At 42.4% G+C, this 24919-nt stretch overlaps 2 protein-coding genes across 7 annotated transcripts in view; both read right to left on the minus strand.

Moving 5' to 3' along the window:
* pros1 (protein S) lies at window positions 1-15191 on the minus strand. Its single transcript, XM_033630984.2, has 14 exons — window positions 14969-15191; window positions 14215-14372; window positions 11310-11334; window positions 11130-11210; window positions 10899-11021; window positions 10606-10731; window positions 7609-7737; window positions 7205-7445; window positions 6465-6651; window positions 4531-4695; window positions 4178-4346; window positions 2748-2884; window positions 2400-2628; window positions 1-639 (listed from the first exon to the last, which is right to left on the minus strand). Exons 1-14 carry the CDS (start codon window positions 15045-15047, stop codon window positions 446-448), a joined length of 2043 nt encoding a protein of 680 aa, XP_033486875.2. The 5' UTR covers window positions 15048-15191; the 3' UTR covers window positions 1-445.
* A 3590-nt stretch (window positions 15192-18781) lies between these two features.
* The window catches only part of rasa3 (RAS p21 protein activator 3), a 55121-nt gene continuing 48983 nt past the window's right edge, over window positions 18782-24919 (minus strand). For all 6 annotated transcript variants that reach the window (XM_078174576.1, XM_033629974.2, XM_033629957.2 and 3 more), the window contains 4 exons: window positions 24707-24915; window positions 24175-24278; window positions 23837-24020; window positions 18782-23444 (listed from right to left, as the gene is read on the minus strand). In XM_078174576.1, coding sequence (XP_078030702.1) covers window positions 23369-23444; window positions 23837-24020; window positions 24175-24278; window positions 24707-24915 — 573 coding nt within the window. In that variant the 3' untranslated portion in view covers window positions 18782-23368. The remainder of the gene's footprint in view (window positions 23445-23836; window positions 24021-24174; window positions 24279-24706; window positions 24916-24919) is intronic.

Below are 24919 nucleotides of genomic sequence, written 5' to 3' on the forward strand. Positions count from 1 at the left end.
TGGTCTCAAAGCCTGGTCAACAGTGACCATTTGTTTATTTTTCTACACAAACATAACCATCTCTTGCTCAACACGTGGTATGCGTGCTACAGAGCTCAGCTCTTTTCAGACATTTCTTGGAAAGCTTTTAATTCATTGCAACAAACTGCTACAACTACGTCATCCGGCCATCCAGCTTCCGACTTGCTCACTGGCAAGTCAGCTTTCGTTGTGCCTCACTACGAAATAAAAAGTGAACAAAATGCTCCTAGGACAGGAACAATAATACTGTATGGATGAAAAGCATAAATGAACCCATCAGAGAAAGTCGACAAAAATGACTATAATCGTCTACCCCCCTTCCTCCCTCCAATCTCCTCCTCTATATCTCTCTTTCCAAAATATCCCAGGAAGTGGCCGCTGTGGGACGCTGCCTAATGTGAGGGCTTTTCAGTGTTAATTAAGGTCACTTTTGGTGCGGATGTGGGTGCTGCGCTTCAGGGTGACTCTCGGGGGCAGACACAGGAGGACAGGAATGGGACTTAATACTGTTGTGTTTGCTCAGAGCCTCGTCGAAGTCCAGCTGCTGGCCGTTGATGGTGACGTCCATGCAGCCGTGGTAAAAGGCCGTCACTGGGGTGGCAGGTAACGGGACGTCATCTGAAAGAGAAAGACAGAGAGTGGAACAGTCTGTGAGACTTACAGTGTTTAATACCACAGTCACAGCATGCTACACAAGAAAAACAACTTGAAATAACGTCATGAACAAAAATAAACTTAAGGTAAAGTAACTTTGCTTTCATTGTAGCGCCATCATCTGGTCAAAAATGTAGACTGTCCAATATTTTGGTGCATGAACCAGAAAACTAATGGCATTCCCATCATCCTCAGTTGTACTTTTGTGTTTCATGCTAACAGCATGTGTCACTAGCGAGAGTAGCGAATTATCCACTGAGTACTGTCATAGCACAATCAAGAGGATATTCCATTTAGCTTTGCTCTGAACTTGTTTTCTGGTATAAGGAAATATTTGATATGCTTTCTCATAAACAGATAAGGACTGGTTGGCTGGGAAGCCACATTGAGTCTTTAAAGGAGTACTTCACTCCCCAAATGACCATATTTATATCAGTTACTCACCCTGTGTTACACTGAATTTGTGAAGACAACATTTTTCTCGCATGCCTCTGGTGAAGAAATAATTTCAAAATGGCCAACATTAGCTCTTTCACACATGCACTGCAACCCTGAAATTATCTAGTCATTAAGCGGGGGTGTATGTGAGAATGCAAATGTCCAAATCAGTTGGACCAGATATTAGGTAGACTTTACCCTGCCAGCTCTCTAGTACAAAGTCCATGTAATGTCCAATTGAGCCCACAGAAGACACTGAGAGAGTGAAATGGTAAATGGACCTGCTCCACAGTTTTTAACACACTCACACACCGATGGAAGAGCCACCGGGAGCAATTTGGGATTCAGTATCTTGCTCAAGGATACATTGACATGTAGACTGGAGGAGCCGGGGATCGAACTGCTGATCTTCCTATTAGTGGATGACCCACTCTACTTCCTGAGACACAGCCACCCACAAGTGAGGATGTTATTAATATTTCTATCATGCGGCCAGAAAAAACAGAAAAAAACAGACATCTGAGGGTGAAGAGAGGGTCATTTACAGGAGGACGGCAATAAAAATGTCTAACAGGAGAGATGAAGAGATTCAGGAACTTTGTCAAACGAATTCAACAAACAGCAAGAGACTCAGGTGTTTATGACCAAATTACGAACTTAGTGTGACTGCGGTGTATTCCGCATCATGTCCTGCCTCTTGCAGGCTCTACCTAGGTGCCATCCTTCGCCAAAACCAAACAGAGTATTACCGGTAGGTGAGAACACTTCTGACAGAGACAATCTCCTGTTGTGTGCTACGTGTGAAAGGAAAACTCAATTAAAAGCCGATACTCCACTCAATATTTAACAATAAACAGCCTTGTGTTAACAAATGGAGGGATTATGTCCGCAGAAACTTTGTCAAAGCACTTTTATATTGAAACAGAAACAGGAATGGTTGAGTAAAACAGAAGTACTTATATTTCTTCATGTCTGTGAGTCATCTGGACACTGAAACTGTAGCGACAGGCGGTATAACGTCAATATGATGAGCACAAGACAATTTTCACAGTCTGTTTTTGCTGAGAACAGTGAGCATCCTGCTTAAAAAATCAGCGAGCCTCTGAATTTCTAGAAGTGCTGCAGCCGAGCCGCACCTGAGCTCAACAACACGCAGAGTGAGTAACTGATGATGTAACTGACGGATGAAGTATTCCTTCAATGGTGACCACATGTATCTAATAAATCGTGTCATAGTTCGCTTTAAAATGGCACCTTTAGTACTTCTACTCTCCACTTTATCTTACCTGGTATCCCTCCGATATATGTACTGACAGGGTTCTGCATGGTGCTGTTGAGGCGCTTCAGTGCCTCCTGCAGGTCGACAGACTTCATGTAGGTAACAGAGGAGGAGTTGCCTGAGATTTGGATTTCAGTTGGAGTCACATTCAGCTGCACCATCAGCCGGTCGGGGTAACACAACATCAGTGACTCCAGCGTTGCCACGGAGACACCATCCAAAAACACTTGCAGGTTCTGGAGCACGGAGGTCAAGAACATCACAGAGTTTAACAATGTATGTTTGTGCTTTCATTAATGAAGACATGCAGAGATTGATGTGTGCTTATTTCCAAGAAAGATATGAATGAACTCACAGCATCTTCTTCTCCCTGCGTTACCACAGCGATGGACAGGGGGACTGTGTCATTGTGAACAAGAGCAAACAGGACACCCGTGCTGCTGGACGGACGTATATTCATCTTTATATCCACATTCCAGCTCCCAGAATCACCTGGTTACACACGTACACAAAGGGAAACAAAAATATATCTGTCTTGTCAGGCAATTTAGTTAGTAGTTTAGTGCAATAAAAAATAAGACAAAGTGAAACATTGAGGACACAGAAGAAAAAGACAAAAACAAAGAACAAACAAAGGAGCAAAAGAAGCAATGTTTCTCATGTTCAAACTGGTGGGAATGCAGAAAATGAGGTGAAGACAGAGGTCCAGCAGATCTGTGTATGTAGATAAATGAGTGTGTGTGTGTGTGTGTGTGTGTGTGTGTGTTTGTGTGTGTGTGAGAGAGAGAGGGATAGGGACAGAGAGATATTGGGTGGGCGGTTGGGGGTGGGGAATGGGGGCGGTTGCGATAGTAGGCCAGCACCAGAGGCAACCACTGAGGGAGCACAGAGCACAGTGCTGTGGCACCAGAGAAGCTGGAATCCTTCCAGAACACTATGTAAAACCTGATCTTTGTTTTCTCTATCTTTTCTAGTCTTTTTCAGTTTCTAATTGTTGTTAAGTGGAAGCTGACACCATTGTGGGCAACACTCAGACCCTCAGGAGGGTGTTTACTCATGGACCAACAGTCGACTTGTGTTTGGGGTTTTTGGCTGCAGGCTGGAGGTGAACGTGCGGCCGCTGCAGCAGGGACTGAGCCTTTGTACATGGGGCACATGCTCTATCCACTAAGCCACCCACACCCCTGATAATGAATTTTTTTGGTGGGCCTTTTTTGAGGTGGTTAAAAACGAACCAACTGAGACAGCGTTTGCTCAGTTATTGCAAATGACGTTGTCTACTGTGTGTCTGTGCTGGTCTGTAATACTACGAGGTCTTCGTACGAAACCCATCAACTGGGGCCTTTTAATGTGGAATTTTATATTCCTTTTGTTCACATGTTTCTTCCTAACATGCTTCACTTTCCAAAAAACCACACGTTTGGGAACAGATTTGAACAGATAATCCTGCACACTGCTCTTGCTCAGCTTCACAATTTATTAGTAACACTAAAGTTTCAGTCCTACTGGACCTTCATCAACAGTGTTCAACACCATTATTTGCAACACTGAGCTTAAATAGAAACGGCTCCACCCATTTCACAGGTGGGAAGGGAACAAGAACAACACAGAAAAAACCTAGAAACCTCAAACCCCCCCCCCCCCCCCCGTGCTGCCTTTAAATCAAGCCCATATTCAAAGCTATATATGATCCTGCGACACTGTGGCTACTCAGTGTTTCACAATATTTGGGATGGATCCAAACTTTCCCACAGGGATTAATAAAGTATAACTTAACTTACTCACTGTAGTCAATGTTGAACTGCGCCAGTCCTGCCCCAGTGAAGTAAGACCCTCGCTCCACATACACAAAGCAATGTTTACTCTTCTTCTCCTGGATGACCTCCTTCACCCCAGATGCTCCCTGGTTCATCAGGTTCCAGCCTCGGATGCAGCCGTCAAGTCGAGGGTTGATCTAATGAATCAGTGGAGACAAACACTGAGTGCAACACAGGCTTGGAGCTGGTCCAGTGTATTTCCTGTATATCATCGTTTCGCCATGTTATTAAGGTGATTCTATGAGATGTGGTCACAGGGGAAATAAGCTGTGTATGCTAAGTGATTCATTGAGTGTGCATGCTTTCAGGCGACCTGCTTACAGGTTTGATGACGTTGTCGGTGCGGTTGGGCAGCCCGGCGATGTACACCTTCGTCTCCAGTTTGCCGTTGACTGAAGTGAAGAGACTATCGGGGCTGTTGATGCTCATCACAGCTTCCTTGCTGATCTTCACACTGATGCTGCTCTCCAGTTCGTCCACAGAGATCTGCATGTTGCACATACAGCATCATTATAACTCCTTCACACTGTATTACCCATTGAGTCAGTTTATTGATTAGCACTTCAGCTCCCACTATGTTTAGACTTTTGAATGCTTTAACGTCCCCAAAGGGGCAATTTGTGGTGCAGCACAGTAAACAATGAACAAAATGTGGACACAATTAAAACACAGAACAACAAGACAACAAGGAAAGTCTGTGATCATGATCTATTAATATGCTAGAATTACCGCCAACCAGTCACGTTGAAGTCTACATCCACGTCCAGACTCATATGTAGCTGTAACAGATGATAGATCTTCAACCCGACAACACAGAAGATCTATACAATCAGCACAGTTTCAAGATGGACGCTCAAGATTATCGTCACCAACTCAATATCTGACCAAATGTCTCCCCTTCTGTCCCCAAGTTATAGCATTAAATTATATCCATAAAAGTGTTTTTGCAGAACATTATGGCATAGTGAAGATGACCTTTGACCTTCTTGGATATAAAATGTCATCATTTTATCCTATTAGAGATTTGTATTAAATTTAGTCATAATTAGCGCATTAATTCTTGAGTTATGGCCCAAAATGTGTTTGGTGAGGTCACAGTGACCTTTGACCACCAAAATCTAATGAGATCATCCTCGAGTTAGAGGAAATTTGAGGAAATTCCCTCGTGGCACTCTTGAGATACTGAGTCTGATGTCGATGCGGAGGCATAATAAACTAGAGACCATCTTGCAAGCGATGACACAGCAATTTGTGACCTCAAATAAATGTGGGCCAGGGGCATAAAGAGGGCAGTCAGTGGCCCCGTCCCTTATTTTTACCCCCTTAATTCCAGCGCCCTTGCTCAGACCATATCCATCTTCAAACGCAGCCTTGATTGCAATCTCTACTGCACATCTGTTAAGTTTTGTGACTACATCTTGCACAGTTGCAATACTATCATGTTGACAATTTCTGTCAACAGACAAACATCATAGTGTCATCCTATCAGTGTGTAACTGTGACTCATCATTGTACACTTTACTCCAGGACTGGTTGACCCTCTTTGACCTTTCGTAGGCTCAGTCACTGGAATTTGTTAATCTATAAAGCCATACTGGGTAAACCGTACATTTCTACATTGGTTGATCAGAGATCTGACTGTAGCTTTAGTCTGAGATCTCAAGATTTAGTTTTGTTGTCTGTTCCTGGTGCACACACTGAGCTGGAAAAGACAGCCTTAATGTGCTCTGCTCCTCTTAGTTGGAATAACTTCCAAAAGATTTGAAACTACATGGTCTTGCTACCTGATTTTAAAGCTCTCATATGCACAAGTATGAATGAATTGGTTAGGTCTTGTCATTGTGTACAGGTGTTATAATATTTCTACATGTAACTGTGTATCTTCTATGTTTTTACTGTGTGGTTGTTTGGCTGTGACTTTTTGTGTACTGCTGTCTTGGCCAGGTCTCCCTTGTAAAAGAGACTGTTGATCTCAACGGGACTTACCTGGTTAAATATGGGTTAAATTAAAATAAATAAAATAAAATAAACAGACAAACACACAGACTCCTGGCAGAATACTACAAACAGCTTTTGTGGTAGTTCCCGCTACAGCAGGTGTCACCAGGACCACATTTTGCCATGATGACACACACACAGACTCACAAAGTGAAAACGATAACAGCTGTTGTGACATTTCTGTGGCTGGTAATAAGACATATTTTTCACATCCCTACGTATGTGTAAGGAATTACTGGATTATAGCTCTCTCTTACCACATGCCACTGCCCATCATTGATGGCTTTCCCTCCGCTGGTGACCTTGAATGTGTGCTGGTTTTTGAACTGGACTTCAATGCGACCGCCTCTCAGCCCCAACATGAACCACGAGTCCTGTGAGGACTCTGCGTACAGCACAACTCCCTCTGGGTCAAATGTACGGAAGTCGAACTCTGCTGCAAACCTAACAGTCAGAAACAAAGAGACAGAAATGTGAGTAAATGTGTTTATTATCGTCTTTGACATTTCTGTTTAACATTTGCTGAGGCTGAGCTTTTCTGAAAGCTGGAGCAGGTGTTATTTTGTGTTAAACGGATTAAAACACACACCTTTAAAGGTCCAGTGTGTAGGATTTAGTGGCATCTAACAGTGACGTTGCAGAACTGAAACTTCTCCTGTGTGCCAAGAGTGTAGGAGAACAACAGTGGCTGACGCAAAAACAAGAACACTCAAATGGCCCTATGTAAAGCCACTGTTTGGTTTGTCCATTCTGGGATTCTGTAGAGCAACATAGCGGACCCCATGGAAGAGGACCCGCTCCGTATGTAGATATAAATGCCTCAATTTAAGGTAACAAAACACAGCGATTCTTATTTTCAGGTGATTATAAACTAATGAAAACATAGTTAAGAATATTACATAACATTTCTGATGCCAGATGTCTCTAAACCCAAACACTGGACCTTTTTAGAAAATAGGTACATTATAATGTGTGTGTGTTGGTGCAAGACCCTCACTTTGTGTTCTCCGGCAGACGGAAGCGCAGGTAGATGACAGGAAGGCCTGTGAACTGCTCCCCAAGGTAAAGCATCTCAGGGTGCCTGTAGTCGTACAGCTCCACACAGACAGGGATACTCTCACAGTATCGCGCATCCTCCGCCAAACGAAGACCCTGACGACCGTCACAGTGGCACGCATAGCTGCCAACTGTATTTATACAAGTCCCGTCGCACACATTCAACTCACACTCGTCTACATCTGCAGAGACAGGAAAAGAAAAGATTACAGGCAATGATCTGTAATGTCTGAGGAAAGTTTTTTAATTGAAGGTGTGTGATTACACAGAGTGCACCATCAGTACCATTTAAAGTTTTGTCAGATGTGAGATTATGTGACTCTTGGTGGTAATTTCAGGTCTTACCGTTGCAGGTCTTGGAAGTGAAGTTATATTTGAAACCCTGGGGACACTGGCACTCATACATGCCCGGCGTGTTGACACATTTAGACGGTGGTTCACAGATACTGGGGTACATCAGGCATTCATTGATATCTGGAAAACAGTCAGTGAAGAATGACAATGGCAAAATGGTCTTGTAGGACTTTGTAGTGCCTACCATACACTCAAAGACTTTGAAAATACTTTGAAAATACTTTTATCAGTCTAAAGTTTTACGCCATCATCTAAACATCTAAAGACAATGTGAGTTTTAAGTCACACACTATAAGATTTTGGGGAACAGGGGTGTAAGACTACAACTACATTCCTTTTAAGATTATTCCCATCCTGCTCCTGGTGGAAAATATTGCGCCAAACTCCCTTTAAGAAATATGATATATTAACAACTCCTTGTGTGTCTGCTAAAAAACATGACTCCAGAAACACACGATAAAAGGCATCAAATGTTGACAGTGTGCTTGTCAATTCGGCATTAATATAATCCATAAATATAAACTGTATTTGATTACAAACTCTACATTTTGGACTTTGTTACCTAAACTTGCTACCAGCCTCCATTAGTTAGCTGCACTATTTTAGTGGGAGGAGACCGTGGGGATGAGAGGGGAACCATTTCAAAAATTTTGGATTTCTCACTGAAACAAATGGTAGATCACATACACACCGAGTTGAACACGGACTCTTATTCCCTCCACAGCTCCACCTGTTTCTTCTCGTCTTCCACAGTAATAATAATAATGCATTTTATTTATAGGTGCCTTTCAAAGCACACAAGGACACCTTACAAGATGCCAAAAATTACCAAAAATGGTAATTATAAAAAATAAGTATAAAATCATCATCATAAAGTCATCATCAGTGCAAGTCTCAATATGTGTGTCACCATTAAATCAGACCAAATATGCAGCCTTGAAAAGGTGTGTTTTCAGACAGGATTTGAAAGTACAACAGGAGTCAATACAGCACAAGAGAACAGAGACTTGTTCATGTTCTTGTACCTCCTAGGAGTCCCCTCCGTTTTTACTGTCTATTTAGTTTGCTACTTCTTGTTTGGTGCTAGAGAGAACACAGCTATTGCTCGGTGACAATGTTCTCTTCATTGAACTTCACTATTTGCATGAGTCAAGACTAAAAACTTAATATAATGTTAGACACATTTGATTTTGTTGGAATATCAAGATGAGAAAAAGACTTAAGACAGCTCAGACTGAGCTTTATGACCATCTTACACCAAACGATCGAGATTACGGGCCCACACACAATTTCCGACACTGGAAACTTGTATGCAACACTTAGAAGTCATTTGATGTAAGGTCAGCATGATATATGTCCTTACAAAAAATGACATTTCAAATAAACTATATGGAGTTGATTGTAAGTGGAATTTTGGTACACTGGTGAAATCAATAAATATGACAGAAATTACAGTAAATATAATTTCTTACACTTAAATTTTAAATTTTTCAAGCTTTGAGCACCTGTATTTATTGTAAGAGTCACAGTATCATTGCGCCATAATGAGGTGCAGCTGCAAGCAGAGGCTGTTTTGAAAACTCTTCCTTGGTGGCGGTTCAGCTGCTGAAAGTAATTTGTTTTCATGAGATATGTTGCTGTAAAATGAAACCTGGCAGATGAGCTATAAGCAAACTTGTATACTGTGAGAAGAATACAGCTGAGGTTGAGGAGGAGGAGGGGGTCTCTTTCAATGTGGGACAGAAAGCAGTTGCTAATGGACAGGATATAACCAACGACCAGTTTGATAGGTCATTTATAAAGCAAAAAACAGCAACAACCATTCAATGGTTCAAGTCTCTCAACTACGAATATGTGCTGCTGTTCTGCTATGAAGACGTTGGGCTTGGGGAAAATGGGAGGGTTATTTTTCAATATTTTCTGACAAAGACATTAATGATCTAATTTAAAAATATTTGACAGATTCATTTAAATTAATCAATAATTGTAATAATAATTTGAATGGTCAGCTTTGGAACATGTCAACACCGATCACTCCACATTAATGTATAATTTGGAATATGTATCGACTGGCTATGTGCAAAATGATCCGTACAATCTTCTAAATCTCTACACCCCATCAAAAAAAGGACAAAGCAAATTTACCAAACTGACTCAGTCCATGTTTGTGAAGACTTTGTACTCAACAAGCCTTAACACCGTCAAAGATAAACACTGAGTGAACTTCCCACTCAAAAAGAGACAGAAAGAAAGAAACTTAGGTTTAAACAAAAAGCATCAAACAAGTTCTAACAGCTCGGAGATGTGAGAGTGGCAGTCTGTTTACAACAAAAAAGGATGGATCTTTTCAGATGTTAAAAGCTTTTTTCACATTCAGTTACGTAAGAGGTCACTTCAGGTCAGCTTTAGGAATAACAAATGGTTCAGACCCCGAGGACAACAGCTGGATGACAGAGATTTTGTTATGAAGTGTGTAGGGTTCCACCGTCCATATGAATAAATAAAAGGGAAGATATCAAAAGGAATAATGCGCCCTGTAGAAACGTCTGTGTTTGCTCAGCTGCTTAAACAGGGACAGATGAACAGCTGGATGTCTTCATATATGTGGTATAAGAGCATATACTGTAACACACACGCACACACACGTTAAGTACATAAAATTGTACCTAGGACAGGTCACCCCGAAAAACAAAAATATGTATTTTCCCTCTTGTGTTTGGTGATATTTATCAGTCTATATTGTTCTGGTGTAAGTTGGAGATATCGATCATAGAGACGCCTGCCTTCTCTCTATGCCATCTAGTGCTGTTATAGACAAGAGAAGGCAGACGTCTCTATGGTCGATATCTCCAACACTCTGCAATTAGACTGATAAATAGCACTACAGGTAAGAGCAAAATATGTATTTTTGATTTGGGGATGAACTGTCCCTTTAAATTTAACGCAGTTGAGCAGCACAAATTGCAGCTGAAACGAATGGAGTCTTACCCACGCAGTTGATTTTGTCATTGATGAAGTAGCCATCTTCACACATGCAGTAGAAACTACCAGGTAGGTTGTAACATTTTTGGTTGCATCCAGCAGGAAATTCAGGATCCACACACTCGTTGATGTCTGCACAGCCAACACATTACACAACATTTTTCAGCAACCAATTCAATGCTTTCAGAAAGGTTAAATTCATTGGTTTTAATTTGACTTTAACGTCTAATTTGAAGTGCAAAATACTGATACAGGATGTTAGACAAAAAGCACATTTAATATCCCAAAGCAGAACTCACCGTCCTCACAGCGCGGCCCCTTCCAGCCAGGTTTACATTCACACGTGAAGGAGGCCTGGCCGTCCACACAGCGTACCGAACCCTCCTTGTAGCATGGATTCGGTGAGCACTGGTTGCTGATCTCTGCCATGCAACAAACACACACACAGGATGTTAATGAAGGCCTCGATAAAAGCTGCTCTCATTAACTGTTATTTGCCTTACAGACTAACTGACATAAAAGCCCCTCACCCTTCACACAGGTGCGAAGGTCTGACGGGATGGCATCCGAGTTCGGGTTGCTGATGCCGACCCGGTGTGAACCCAGACATCCTGCAACAAAGAGTTTGCTTTATCAGAAAAGGGCAGTGGAGGCAAAATAAAGCTGATATCAAAACATATGAAGGGACACAATCAATTCTGCACACTTACCAACATATCTGGGGTAGAAGTATTCCTGGAAGAAACACAACAGGTTAATAAATGCTCAAATCAAACATCACACTATTTTTGACCAAATACCATGAAATTAATTATGCAACAATAATGTAGGATTGACTCATGGTGCTTTCAGAACATATTTACACAAGAAATGTTTGATAAAATAATAGTCAATTATGTGGATATAATGACTGAGTGTGTAAAGGCAAATAACAGAACGGCTAGAACAATCTGTAAGTTCAGAAAATGACACAAATTTACTGTGATGCAGCCTTTAAAACCAGGAAAAGACAACACTTACGATACGATATCTAGTCTCATCACAATATTGATATAATATTAATATATTGCCCGCTCTGTCTCAAAGATAAAGCATCTGATCTGTAGCTTAAATGTTTAGTCAATATATCTACTAGTAAATCGAAATAAAATGACTCCATATCAGTATAAGTCGTTATGTTTTAGTAGGAGTGGAAAAAAAAAAAATCAAATGTGAATAAGGGCACACAATGTCAGATTTTGTCTACACTACTGCCATAGCCAAAAGAGTTGATGATGACAATATCATTGCTATGTCTTTCAAAAAATAGTGAGTCAAATTCATCTTTAACTTTGTTAATGGTGCCGTTTTTATCTCTATTTTCTGGCAAATTAAACTCAAAACACGAGTACAGGGAGGAGGAGTGAGAGTCTGTAACCATAGCTGTATAAAATAATACAAAATTAGCAATTTAATGGATAGTTAAAAGGTAACCAGATGGCGTTGTGGGACGAAAGAAAGAAACAAAATGTATTTAAACTGTGCCAGCTTATTTACATGATATAATTATATGTTTATTATTCACCTGATATCAGTATTTCATTTTTAAATATCATAGTTGTCGTCAATACCAGTATGTTGCAACACCCTTAGTGTGAATATTTGCTGTTTTTTAGCCCTTTGTGATAGTAAATAGAAAATATATGCATGCTGGACTGACCTGAGCTGTGGCAAAGTGACATTTTTAGCTATTTTCTGATGTTTTTATAGATTAAACAAACAATCAGCTGATTCATCAATAATGAAAATGATCATTAGCTGCAGCCCTGGTCTGACCTTTTGCTTCCACTGCTCAAAGGTCCAGTGTGTACAATTTAGTGCATGGATGTATGAAGAGACCTGGATACAGCAGTGGAGGCAAGGCTCCGTTCTTTCCGATGAAAGTTGCTTAGGGGTGCATGAAGCCAAAAAAAATCTAATTCCAGTGTGTAAAATTACCTTGATTTTCCACATAATTGGGCCCATAGAGCAGACGGACTACAGACTTTAGCGAGCATCTGCTTTAGTGCTCTGCCAACTCGAATGGGGATAAAATGATTTCATCGCGCGGCTCTTGTAGACTTTTGAAATGTTATCAGGCCAAATGGATGAAATTATGATGGTGAATCGAGTCATTTCGCAGGGGTTGTGACTTTCAAAAGATGGATCCACTGATTTACAGACGTCTCTTTCTCAATAGAAGTCTACGTGAAAAAGTCTTTTTGGGCCCGATGACATCATATAGCCGACTTGGAAGTTGTAATTACACAAGTTGGCCATAATGTCAAATTGGCTTCAAAGCCTGGTGAACTTCCTGGGAGCTGATTTAATAGCATCTAGCAGTGAGGCTGCAAAATTAAAAGCTCTCCTGTGTGCTAGTGTGCAAGAGAACAGGCTGTTCTCATGCACCAAAATTTGTAGATATGCTACATAATGGTGAGCCAGTAATTCATGTATAATCCAAGTATTTGGGAAGGCTACAATCATGTGACCAATGCACTGATGGGATTAAAGACAGAAGTGGACCCTTCCACCATGTAGTGTTTCGGAGGTGTAACTGCAGAGTGACACAGACACACCACAAGTATAAATGCTCACAACGGCATAGGCCACGTGCGTAGGCTAAAGCGTAGGGACTGCATAGAGCTGACACACAAGTATAAATCAGCCTTAAGGAAGCAGGTTGGGGGGTGGATGGTTCACAAAACACAGGACTTTCCCCAGGAGACCAGTGTTTCAGAACTGAGTAAACTCTGAATCATCTTTAGGGCACGACATCATCACATTTCATTAACCTATCCATAGTAACTTTACTTGCCTAAACCTGACCTCTGTGTCTTCACATTAAATATCTAACGATATCACGTGCACCTTTACATGAGGACACATTGAGGAGAACAATTGTGGCCAAAATGAAAACCTAAAAAAGTGAAAGGCCTAATCTAGAGCAAGTATTTGATTTGTCCATTCTGGGCTACTGTAGAAACAACATGGCAGACTTCATGGGAGAGGACCCGTTCCGTATGTAGCTGTAAATGGCTCATTTTAAGGTAACGAAAATACGATTATCATTTACAGGAGATTGTAAACCGATGAAAATATACTTCTGGATATTATATACCATTTCTGCCAATAGATAACGAAGACAAAGAAGAAGATATACTTCATAAATCCCTGAGGGGAAACTACATTTTTTGTCTCTGTGTTGTCATATACACACAGGCCTGAAATACACACACGCATGCATAGGACCTATGCATGTATTAACTGGAGAGAAGTCAGAGTGAGGGGGCTGCCTTGGCCCCGTGCAGTTGGGGGTTTGGTTCCTTGCTCAAGGACACCTCAGCCTAGCACAGGAGATGAACTGGCACCTCCAGCCATCAGCTGACGCTCCATATTTGGTCCTGTTCCCTCCGGTTCCCAACCCAAGTCCCTATGAACCAAGCTACTGCCGCCCCTAAATCCTACATAGTGGGCCTTTAATCCGTGTCCAACTTTCCACTTCTTCCCTTCTCATCCACTTCCAGGGGTCTGGCACCAGGCCACCTTGCTCTCAAAGCTAACCAGTAAGACCAGGGGTCACTGGTCTTCTCTTACCGTCTCTGGCTGGTTCTCAAAGATCTCCCTGGCCTCCTCCTTGTTGCACAGCTCCTCGATGCACTCCCTCTCCAGGTCGCCCTTCTTGCTCTCCTCAAACAGAGAGTTGGCTCTCTTGTGCCTGCTCAGGAACTGGGAGGCTGTGCTCTGGCTCAGGACTACAGACAGACACAGATACATAGAACTCATTCAGATATACAGTGTGATCTGTGCATGGTGTGTACATGTTTGCAATCAGCACAAACCTATTGCCTGTGCAGTGATACTCTCACATGTGTGATTAATACAAGCAGGCATATGCAGCTACATTATAACAACACATGACTGATCCCAGCAGGAATTCAAGTCCTCATGACAGATGGCTGATGTGGCTGGTGCCTGCATGGACAAAGTGGACAACCTAATTACTCTTCTGTGAATTGGCTTGAGAGGAAAAAAAGGGTCATTGCGAAACCGTTATTTCTCAGAAATGACCTGTAGTTGTTGTAACAAGCAGCTCATGTTGTCCAAGCATTGTTTCACGGTGCAGAAAGGAGTCATGACCCCTCACACTTCCCCCTTTTTCTCTGGGTCTGCTGGCTTTAAAACTTATAAAAGTCCTAATGCCGTTCCCAACTGGTCCCATCCAGGCTGAAAGCTGCTTTCAATCTCAGGCACTGGGACCAAATAGACTGTAACAGGCGATTCCGTGAATTGCTTGACTACGTAAGGGTTCAAAATGCAAACCGCAAAAAGCAAACACTCACATACTTACATCGATAAGCATCGACGAGCGTCACGAGAAATACGAGACAAGCCAAGGATTCCCCAAGTGCCCGTTTCGTTCTCCACATAGTCGAGCCGTTCTTCCTGCTAGGCCACGGTTTGGCTCTGAGTAAAGACTGGCTGAGCGCAGAAAAAAACTTTATTCTTCCCGAAAGTGTTTTCGTAGAGAGAGGGGGGAGAGCTGAGGCTGCCAGGAGAGCAGATACACAGGGGTATGAGTGGACGCAGCTAGGGAGCGCTGCACACACACACTGTCAGTGTTTACTCAACCTTACATGCTTGTTGCAGCTCTGAGTGGCTGCAACTCAACTCAGACAGAGAAAAGGTCTCTGAGTTTAGTAAGTTGTGCTCAGTCTGTAGTGTGTCAGTCACGTGTTTTGTAGCATCCCTTAACTTAAAATTAAGTGTAAGGGGACAGAAATCTTACACCAGGGCCGTAATCACCTTTTCTTCAATGTGGGGGGGGGGGCAACAATGGACACCATCTGCTGTGCTTTGTCAGGCAGCCACGCACCCATGTCCAAAATTAGGAAATGCAAACATAATTATAAATAAACGTAACAAAATATCATCATAAATACTTCTGATTTTATAGTCTGTCCTAGCCTTGGACCAAGACATTCATTGCAACGTCTTGGGCCTCTTACTACCAATGTGCAATACACTTCCCAACTGCTATGGTGGCGCTGTGGCGCAGTAGAAAGCTGATGCACTCATTCATTGCAGGACGAAGAAGGGGTGAAGAAAATTTCAAGACATCCGAGATAACAACTCCCCCGTACACCTTCCTAACATCTGTGCCTATGAGGTGAGTACATTACATGTTTGATTTGAACATTTATGGAGACATGAATCGGTCTAGACTGGGAACCCCCACATGAAAAACGAGGTTCGTTTTCAAGACGTTCATGCAATGAACGTCTTGGTCCAAGGCTATAGTCGGTCCCAATACTCACGCTTCCCCCTAAAACTGTCCCTAGCCCTTGTTTTTGCGCGTTCCCATGAAGGGCTAGGGTGTCCCAAACTTTAGGGAAGTGCTTTTCAGCCCTTAAAATCAAAATAATTTGAAAGGCCGTGCGATGCACACTTACGAACCCATCTCAACTGAGGGGAAGATTGAATTTCCCAGGATGCATTGTGATCGCACAATTTAAGTACTACTCTGCAAATAAGCATGCAAAAATTCCAAAATATGTCGGAATGTGTTATGTTTCATTGTTATCAGTCAAGGGTTGAGTTAGAATATCAACGCTAATTCACAATGTAGCCGACAAGAAGCCTACGTCGACGATACGCATGATGTAGGTGAACACGTCTGTTACGCTAATTTGCATGAAGTTGCATCCCAATTCATAGGTAAAATTCCCTACCCCTCAACACTACCCCTTCGTCATTGAGGGGAATCCATCTGGCGAGTGCACTTGAAACCAAGGGGTAAGAGAATTGGGATTGGCCCTTAGTGTTGTAGTGGGGGAGGGTCTTTGTTTCCCTGTGGATGCTTGTGGGGAGGGGTTCCCAAGTAACTGATTACTGATGACTCTCACCTGTGTTCGGTGAGTGCAGAGGAGCATGCTGGGTCAAATGTGACGAGTGAGCGGCTGGATGGCGAAGTGCTTTGTTGGTGGCTGTGGCACCAGGGAAGACTGTGCTGTTGGCAACTTTTAGGGTGTTTTCACATTAAGTCCTTTTTAAACAAATTAAACTCAGTCCTTAGAGGTGGTCTGAGTACGGTTCGCTTCAGAGGGGTCTGAGTTCTTTGAGTGTTCACATATGTGCAAAAGTGCTGCGTCTGAGTCCAGTTAGAGGGCTGAGAAGGACCAAGTGTGAAAACACTCTAAGAGGACTGAGTTCAGTTAGTTTTAAGAGAACTACATGTGAAAATACCCTTAGTGTTGCCGGCAGTGAAGCCAGCTAAGTAGGGGAGGCATTCCTGTTCTAGGAAGGAAGGCGTCCTTTAGATAGCGAGGGACCAGGGTGTAAAAGGTGCCCTTTGCCGGTGTTCTTCAGAGCTTCAACTATCCTGTTGCAGCACCTTGCCTCACGCAGCCACACCACTGCAAGCAAGTCGTCTGTCGTCACTGCCTCGATACCCTGGCTGCATCAAGTCGTTGTTCCTATGGGCACGTCCTGACCCCACTGGGGGGTGTCGTCGCCAGACAGGGCAAGATAAGTTCAAAAACTTTCATTCTTAATATTACATGTCATCTTGTTAGAGTTTTTGTCCTAGTCCCTCTATGATTTATTTGAAGGTAGCTTTAAATGATTTGACACTCTGCCAGTCATAACAAAAAGGTCATAAAAGTAATGATAGCCTACTGTATGTCAGTTGTAAAAAAGTCAGAGTGCATGCACTTTTCCTGCGGGGCCCTTAATCATACTCTGGCTCAGTAAAATGGCCCTCAGTCATGAAAACTTTTAAAACTTTTAGTACTCCTGATCTAATTTAACTTTCAAAATGCTCTAACATGGTCAGTCTAGCTGTTCCCACCAGACCCCTGTGGAGGGTTGGGTCACAGGAGGTGAGGATCCAAATGGTCCCTCCAATGTTAAATAGACAATTACCGCCCTGTAAAGTAGGCCAATATGCATATAATTGAGATATATACCGACTTAGCAGCAACTTTAAAGTGATGTACACATGATGCATCATAACCATTATCAATCCCTTAATATTATCCTGCATAATTAGTACTTTAACTTTTGGCACTTTAAGTATATTTACTTGAACAGAATACTTCTGCACTGTGGTATCCAGTCTAGTCAAGTCTAGTTGCCCACAATATAGCGCCTAAGACTGTGCGGAGTTTGCATGTTCTCCCTGTGTCAGCATGGGTTTTCTCGGGGTACTCCAGCTTCCTCCCACAGTCCAAAGACATGCAGGTTAATTGGTGACTCTCAATTGCCCGTAGGTGTGAGTGTGCGCATGAATGGTTGTCTCTATGTGTCAGCCCTGTGATAATGTGGCAACCGGTTGAGGGTGCACCCTGCCTCTTGCCCAATGTCAGCGAATGGTTGTGTGTCTCCATGTGTTTGTCCCGTGACAGTCAACACCAGAATCCCAATGGAGTTGTTTTTCAGCAACAATGAGGCTACATATTGATTCTCAGTGTGCTTGTGCAGTGTGCAACAAAACATTGGTCTATGCTATGGTTTGCTTGAATGACATTTGAACCCTGTGTGCCATGTTAGAGACTCTGCTATTAATATTCCACAGATTATTGTACTGGAGTGCAAACTTATCAACATGTCTCCATATCTGCTGCTCCTCTGAACGACTAATGGGATCTTTGTTCTTCTCCATTCACACAGAATGGAACATGCATGGTATCCAGTAAATGCAACAAAGACGAGGGTCTGAAAACAGTTTCTGGCAGTTCGACTCAACATGACATCCACCTCAAGTTGTTCCAGCAAAGATTCAGATGATTCACTCTACGCGATGGCAGACAAAAGAAAGCCGACGGACCACACTGGGAAACAGCTTGACGTCATTTAGAAGGCATTTGTCTGAAATTGATTGTAGGCATTTTAACAGCAGATGTTCAACTTTGTCGTGGAAGAAAAAACAGTCTGTTCCAATAAGCTGCACCGGGAGGACACATTCATTTATGTTATTGATTAAACCTGAGCTCTTCCGGCTTTGTCAAGTCAAAATGTACGCTGTGAAAAATATCCTCCTGAGTCCATCATCTAAATTATTTTAACAAAACATCTTTCCTAATTGAAACAACATGAAGCTCTTGATATGAGTGTATAAATTAAAGGCAGACTGCGATGTTCAACAGACGACACAGACACCACATTTGCATTAATATTGGTTTCATTTAGTTATCCAGGGGAAAAAAAAACACATCACATTTTCACCATTCATTCAACTGTTTTATGTACACATATAACAGGCTTATTTTAATACTTTTAAAATATTTGTACAAAATACACTGTTCTCCCTTTGTAATATGTGTTTTTATTTTACTGCAGTCTCACTGCAAAAGGTCAGCAGATGTGCGTTGATCACTTGTGATAAATTGATGGGCTTATTGAGGGGGGTGTTATTGTTATTATTGCATGCTGAAACATCATTATTGCATAAGTCATTCCTTTGTGGGCTTCTGGGTGGAGGAGTTGCCCTTCCTGTAAGTGGCATTACCACACCGACTGAGCCGAAGTTTCTGGGAAGGTTTTGCTAAAATGATAATAAATATGATTACCAACTCAGGGATGAGAGACAGCCGTTTGGTGGTTTATACTTCAGGCTGAGTCTCCTCGGTCTTGGCAAGGGAAAGACGCAGCTCTGAGTTTCGTAAACCTGAGGAGAGTTAGTAACTAGTGGAAACAAACACTCGCCAAAGTTCAGAGGTTACAGCGATCTCTTAATGTTTCATCAATGTTATTACTGTGTTACATACATAAAACGAGTGGGGAGAATATATTGGCAAAAGGTTCCTTTAAATGGAACAGTGGTTCTATACAAGAGGAAAGAGGAGATGCACCATATCAGGCCAGAGGAGAGTGACAGTGTTTCCACGCTCCGACTGCTCTCTCTACAACTACAGGCAGCGATTTTCTCTTTTTTTTTAACAAGTGGGACTCTGCCTTTCCTGACCTGTAACACTGGGCTAATTCAATTGGCAATACAACCCGTCACGTCAGTCGCTCATGCACAGACTGACAAATGCACACACACATACGCACAAAACACACACACCTCAGTCATTCGATTCAGATACACAGCGAGATTTCTGTATGACAAGACAGAGATAGAAAACAGAGTCAAACCGTTGTTCCTTATAGTTCATAGATCAACACGTTCGACAAAGAAAAGATGTCATCGGAATAATCGCTCCTCTGTTCTTAAAACAGTATAGGTTTTGAGATATATAAAAAAAAACATCTCTAAACAATTATTTTTTTGTTTGTTTTTTCAAAAAATTTTATAAAAGTGATGACTGGCACTGTTTGGGATCCTGTGATCACGGGAACACCCATGAGGCTACATAACCAGGTACTTAGTTTTGGAAAATACAAAAATTTGTGGTGGTGTGTAGTCACCAGCTTGCACAGAAGTGACTGTGGAGGCTACCGTCGTTGCCGTGACTACAACTATACTTCACATGCACAGGTTTTGGCGAGAGTGAGTGCTGATGAATATGAACGCCAACGAGAGTGGTTGCCTTTGGGGAGCGTAGAACGACACAACACAAACTGGTTAACGACAATAAATCCGGTACCTTCGACAGAGTGTGCGTGGGGGGGGGGGGGGGGTGGGGGTGCTGACTGGTAAGATTCACAGCAGGCAGTTTCTCAGAGGAATGCATATAAATAGGTTTCAAACTACAGGGCGCAGCTGTTCCAAAGTAAGACAGAGCTAACTCACAAAACAGAAAAAGTTATTAGGCAGCCAACAGGGCGACACAACCAGTAACACACTATCCATCTCACAATCATAACTTGAGACAAGACTGGTTAAAATGTTAGTATAACAGTTAATTAGAAGCTAAAAATGGTCCTTGTTAATGAGCTGTGCTAACAGGGAGGTTCTGCTTTGTGATGGTCAAAGGGAGAGTTTGGCTTTAAAACTTTTTCTACTTAATTATGGGACGTGTCCACAGGGGCGTTCTTTGGATGCGAGGGGTCACGCTGGACCAACATGGCAGCTCTCTTGCATTAGGAAATTATTCACTGACATGTGTTTCTGAAAACATTTGAGGCGATTAAGTAGCCATGCAGTTGCTGAATCTTACTTAATGTTAGATCAACAACGGTAAGTTTCTATGTTTGCCAGTGCCTCTGATTTGCACGGTTTCAGCTTTATGTAAATGAGGAGCCAACGCCCCATCTCTCACAACACACAACACAGCGCTACCAGAATGCACTGCAAGGCTGCTTACACAGACATTAAATGGGAAGCATGGAAATGACGGATCCTGTGGACACGTACCAACAGAGTCAGACAAACATTTGCCTTTATGATGTCTGCATGCAGTTTGAGGGTGTGTTGAGCGGTGATCTTAGCCAAACTGAGGCTCAGTTACTGGATGCAGGGAACATACATCACTGTCAAGAACAGCAAAATGATTACAATGTTTACCATTTGTTTTACATCATGTTCAGGTGCTGCACTTGAGGGCTGTACTTTGAGCCACAACTACTGTTCTGCCGTAAAATTTATGATGCCTATAATGTTCAGGTTTTGGTCACTGTCATAGAGGTGTTAACTTATTTATGTTTATTATTGGGGCTATAGTCAGTGATGGTGATCTTGTGAGTTGCATTATATTCAGGGGCGTTTCTATTACTCTGCACACCTCATGTACTGTATGTAAATACTGCAGGAGGGACAAAATTATAAACACCTCTCAATATAGTCCAAAATAACACCACCTCTAACTTGAATTTAACTGAATGTATGGCCCAGCTGAGCCGATTTACAATTAAACAGGTGTACCCAATAAAGTGGTCACTGAGTGCATATTATAAGCACCTTATTACGTGAGTTTATATTGTGGTTACACAATGTGTTTTACTGAATATACTTATGTTTGTGAACAAAGTCACAATTCACAGATTATGGGAGTCAACAGAGGCCCACAGCATGTTTTTACCCTGATTTCAATATTGGGTTAAAGGGACAGTTCACCCCAAAATAAAAAAATAAAAAACATAATTTTCCTCATACCTGTAGTGCTGTTTATGAGTCTAGATTGTTTTGGTGTGAGTTGCAGAGTGTTGGAGATATTTCTCGAATATAACAGAACTAGATGGCACTCGGCTTGTGGTGCTCATGTAGGAACTACATTCATTCTATCAAACTACAACCGTCAACTACATTGCCTCACAGAAGGAAGTGTGCATCTACTCATGGACAAGAGGCTCGTACTTGTGACAGCGTGAGATGTAAACATTAATGTTGTCCTTTCTGTCTGAGCTGTAACGCTAGCTAGTTCAGAGGTGCTACGTGAGCTAGAGCAAGAGATGCATGCTTCCATCTATGTGGTGATGATAAAAGAAAATAGTTCCTACATGAAACTGCTCACAGCAAGGTCTGTGGATTATCTTGAGTAACCAGGTCATGATTTCTAGAGAGAGACATTGCTGTTAAGTTTTTCAGATGTATTTTTTTGGCGCTTTGAGCACCACAAGCCGAGTGCCATCCAGTTTCATTATATTCTAGAGAAGGCAGACATCTCTATGGCTGATATCTCCAACATTTGACAACTCACACCAAAACAATCTACATTGATAAACATCACTAAAGTTAAGAGGAAAATGTGTGTTTTGGATTTTGGGGTGAACTGTCCCTTTAAAAGAGAAGCTGCAACTTGACACACATAAAGATATAATAAAGGCATCCACAGGTTTGTCTGACTCAGCGTCTGAACTCTCCGAAACCAAACTATTCCTTTAACCCCGGTACTGGTTACACAGAAGCGTGATATCCAAACACGACAAGGCTTCAAATGAAACGTGAAAACTTGCGCCTACACATCTGTTAGCACACTGATGATAAGGATTAAAATGAGGGATGAAATTGCTCGCTAACATCAAGCAGCTCTTAGCTGTGCTTGGTCCCGACAATCCCTCCTTGTGTGCCCTCGACCTTCACAGCCTTCCTGAGGGGGCTGGGTACAAAACAAACAAATAAACAAAAGGAAAAAAAAACAAACAAATATGGGGACAAGAACACCGCCCAAAGAGGAAAAAATTAAAGTCCTTCCTTCCCTCTGGAGTGAAATACAACGGAACATTTCAACATGTCAACCATTAAAATACAAATCAACACATAAAATAAGCTTTTTTTTTTAAAAAGTGTGCTGCGAGGCTTGTTCATCCATAGATTTGGAGGCGATTAAAGTGCGTGTCGGTCACTGTCAGAAACTGTCCAGTGAAAACGTTTGTTTGTTCTCTCGTCACATCACAGACAGGAGACCTAATTAGACGTGTGGTGTGATTATCTCTTCATTCGTATCCCTCCTTCCCTCCACAACTGTTCCTCCATTTTCCATGCTGATCTGAGGTCTGTCCTCCAACGTCGGAGTGATGCATCTTGAGACACCGCAAAGAAAAGTCCATCTAGACAGCTCGCTCAGTCTGGTATTGACTCCTGAAACTCTTATTTTCCTTAACGCTGAACCAATAAGCCAGTCAGGTGACGCTTGTTTCCAAAACAGCATCACTTGCTTCCAGAAAAGTCTATAAAAAAGTGAAGTATTCCTGTTGAAGCATGGATGCTTTGCATTGGAGACAAGTCAAAAATGGCTTTTTAAAAAATGTTTTAAGGAAAAATAAAGATTTAAAACTCAATACTAGACATGGAGCATTGCTGAGATGGATGTTTTTGCAGTTAAGTAAAATATGCTGGTTCTGGGCATCATAGAAACAGTACACAGGGCTAGATGGAGTAGGTGGAGCTCTCAGACTGCTGGCGGATGTAGCACTGAAAACTCTTGTCTCCAATTGGATGCTCCCTGGGGATACAAAGAGAAAGGTGGTGTTTATTTGTTGGCAGGAGGTTAAAGAGCGGTCTTTAGAGCTAGAAATAGAACTAACATTTTTTTTAGATTACCAGGTGCCAAGCAGAGCTGGAGGCCAGTATTATGACACCATTATTATGTTTGAAATGTTAAAATAGCTACATTTAATCTCCAGCATACTTTGTACAAGTTCAATCATTACAGGCAATTGTGGACTGTACGACTGCATCACCTGCTGGCCAAAAGGGGAAGTTGCTCAGTAATATTTCACACCTAACATATTTCCCACAGTTTTCAGCCTCTGTTGCAGTTTATATGCCACAACTGCAGTTTAAAAAAAAAACACAATCTGAGCTATTAGCATGGATAAATAATAATCTACGTACTGGCTTCCTATCTTTGTCTTCTTGAACTTGTCACGTTTGTACTTGGTGTGCTGCTGCTCCAAGGTCTGCACGGCCGAAACAATCAGTTTCAGGGTTTTGTAGGTCTCCTGGGGGTCATCGATGACAAAGCTGGAGTACTCCTCCTGTTCGGGCCCGTCGTACACAGACTTGCTGCCGCAGGCCTCTGCGGGGGAAGACAGACAGACAGACAGGCAGGCAGACAGGCAGTGGAGTCAGAGAGAGAACAAAAATGACACTGTGAAAATAAACATGGAAAATGTGCAATCGTACACGTGCGTGCTCACAAAGACTTGAAAACACTCTTGTCAGCATCTAACCTTGCATCTTGATTAGTTTGGTCATGTATGTGCTGAACAGGGAATAAATCCTCTCAGTCTCTCTGTCTCCATCGACGTCAAGCTGGATGTTTGCTGGGAGACCGCTGAAAACAGATGCACACAGGAAGATGAGTGAGTGGAAAGAAATCAAAGGAACCTGATCCAGGATGGACTTTAAAGAAGCAATTCATTGCTGGAAAGATGGTCTTTTCACAGAGCTGGGCTGTCTCTGAGGATACTTTTGATTGGTGCTACATGGCCAGTCATAACAGTGGGAAAGGTCATTCGTTTTTGCTGAAGAGGTAGAAAACCCATGGGCGGATTATGAGTCAATGGGGCCCTGGGCTCAGACATGCAGAAGGCCCCACCAGCTCTCCTACATAGAAGCAAGACACCAGACTTTATAGCTGTTTAGCCTCATTTGTTGGTAGGACAGGGGAAAGTTTAACACATTTGCACCTACAACCCATACTGTGATGACACAAAGCTGGTTGAACATCAGCAAAGTCATCCCTTCAACAGCTTCACCTACCCAGTACAGGGCGTACACCCAGGGGCTGTGTCTGCCGAGAGCTTGCAGCAGAGCCAGTGGCCGTTGAGGTAGGCTGAAGGATGGTAGGTGCTTAGGCGTTTGCGGTTGCACTGGCTGACTTTGGTCAGGATGTCGATCCAGTCTCGTGCCTCGACGCAGTTGTTGGCCTGGATGTAGAGCGCCCGCTCTGGCTGAATAACCTGGAACATCTGG

This window comes from Epinephelus lanceolatus, chromosome 2, assembly GCF_041903045.1.
Source record: "Epinephelus lanceolatus isolate andai-2023 chromosome 2, ASM4190304v1, whole genome shotgun sequence".
In the NCBI taxonomy this organism is placed as follows: domain Eukaryota; kingdom Metazoa; phylum Chordata; class Actinopteri; order Perciformes; family Serranidae; genus Epinephelus; species Epinephelus lanceolatus.

Coding starts and splice junctions, on each gene's coding strand:
- pros1 (XM_033630984.2), bottom strand. CDS start 15,047: ATGTGGAGAACGAAACGGGCACTTGGGGAATCCTTGGCTTGTCTCGTA. Junction 4,347..4,530: donor CCGACAACGTCATCAAACCT/GTAAGCAGGTCG, acceptor CTGATTCATTAG/ATCAACCCTCGACTTGACGG. Junction 2,885..4,177: donor GCAGTTCAACATTGACTACA/GTGAGTAAGTTA, acceptor GTGTGTAACCAG/GTGATTCTGGGAGCTGGAAT.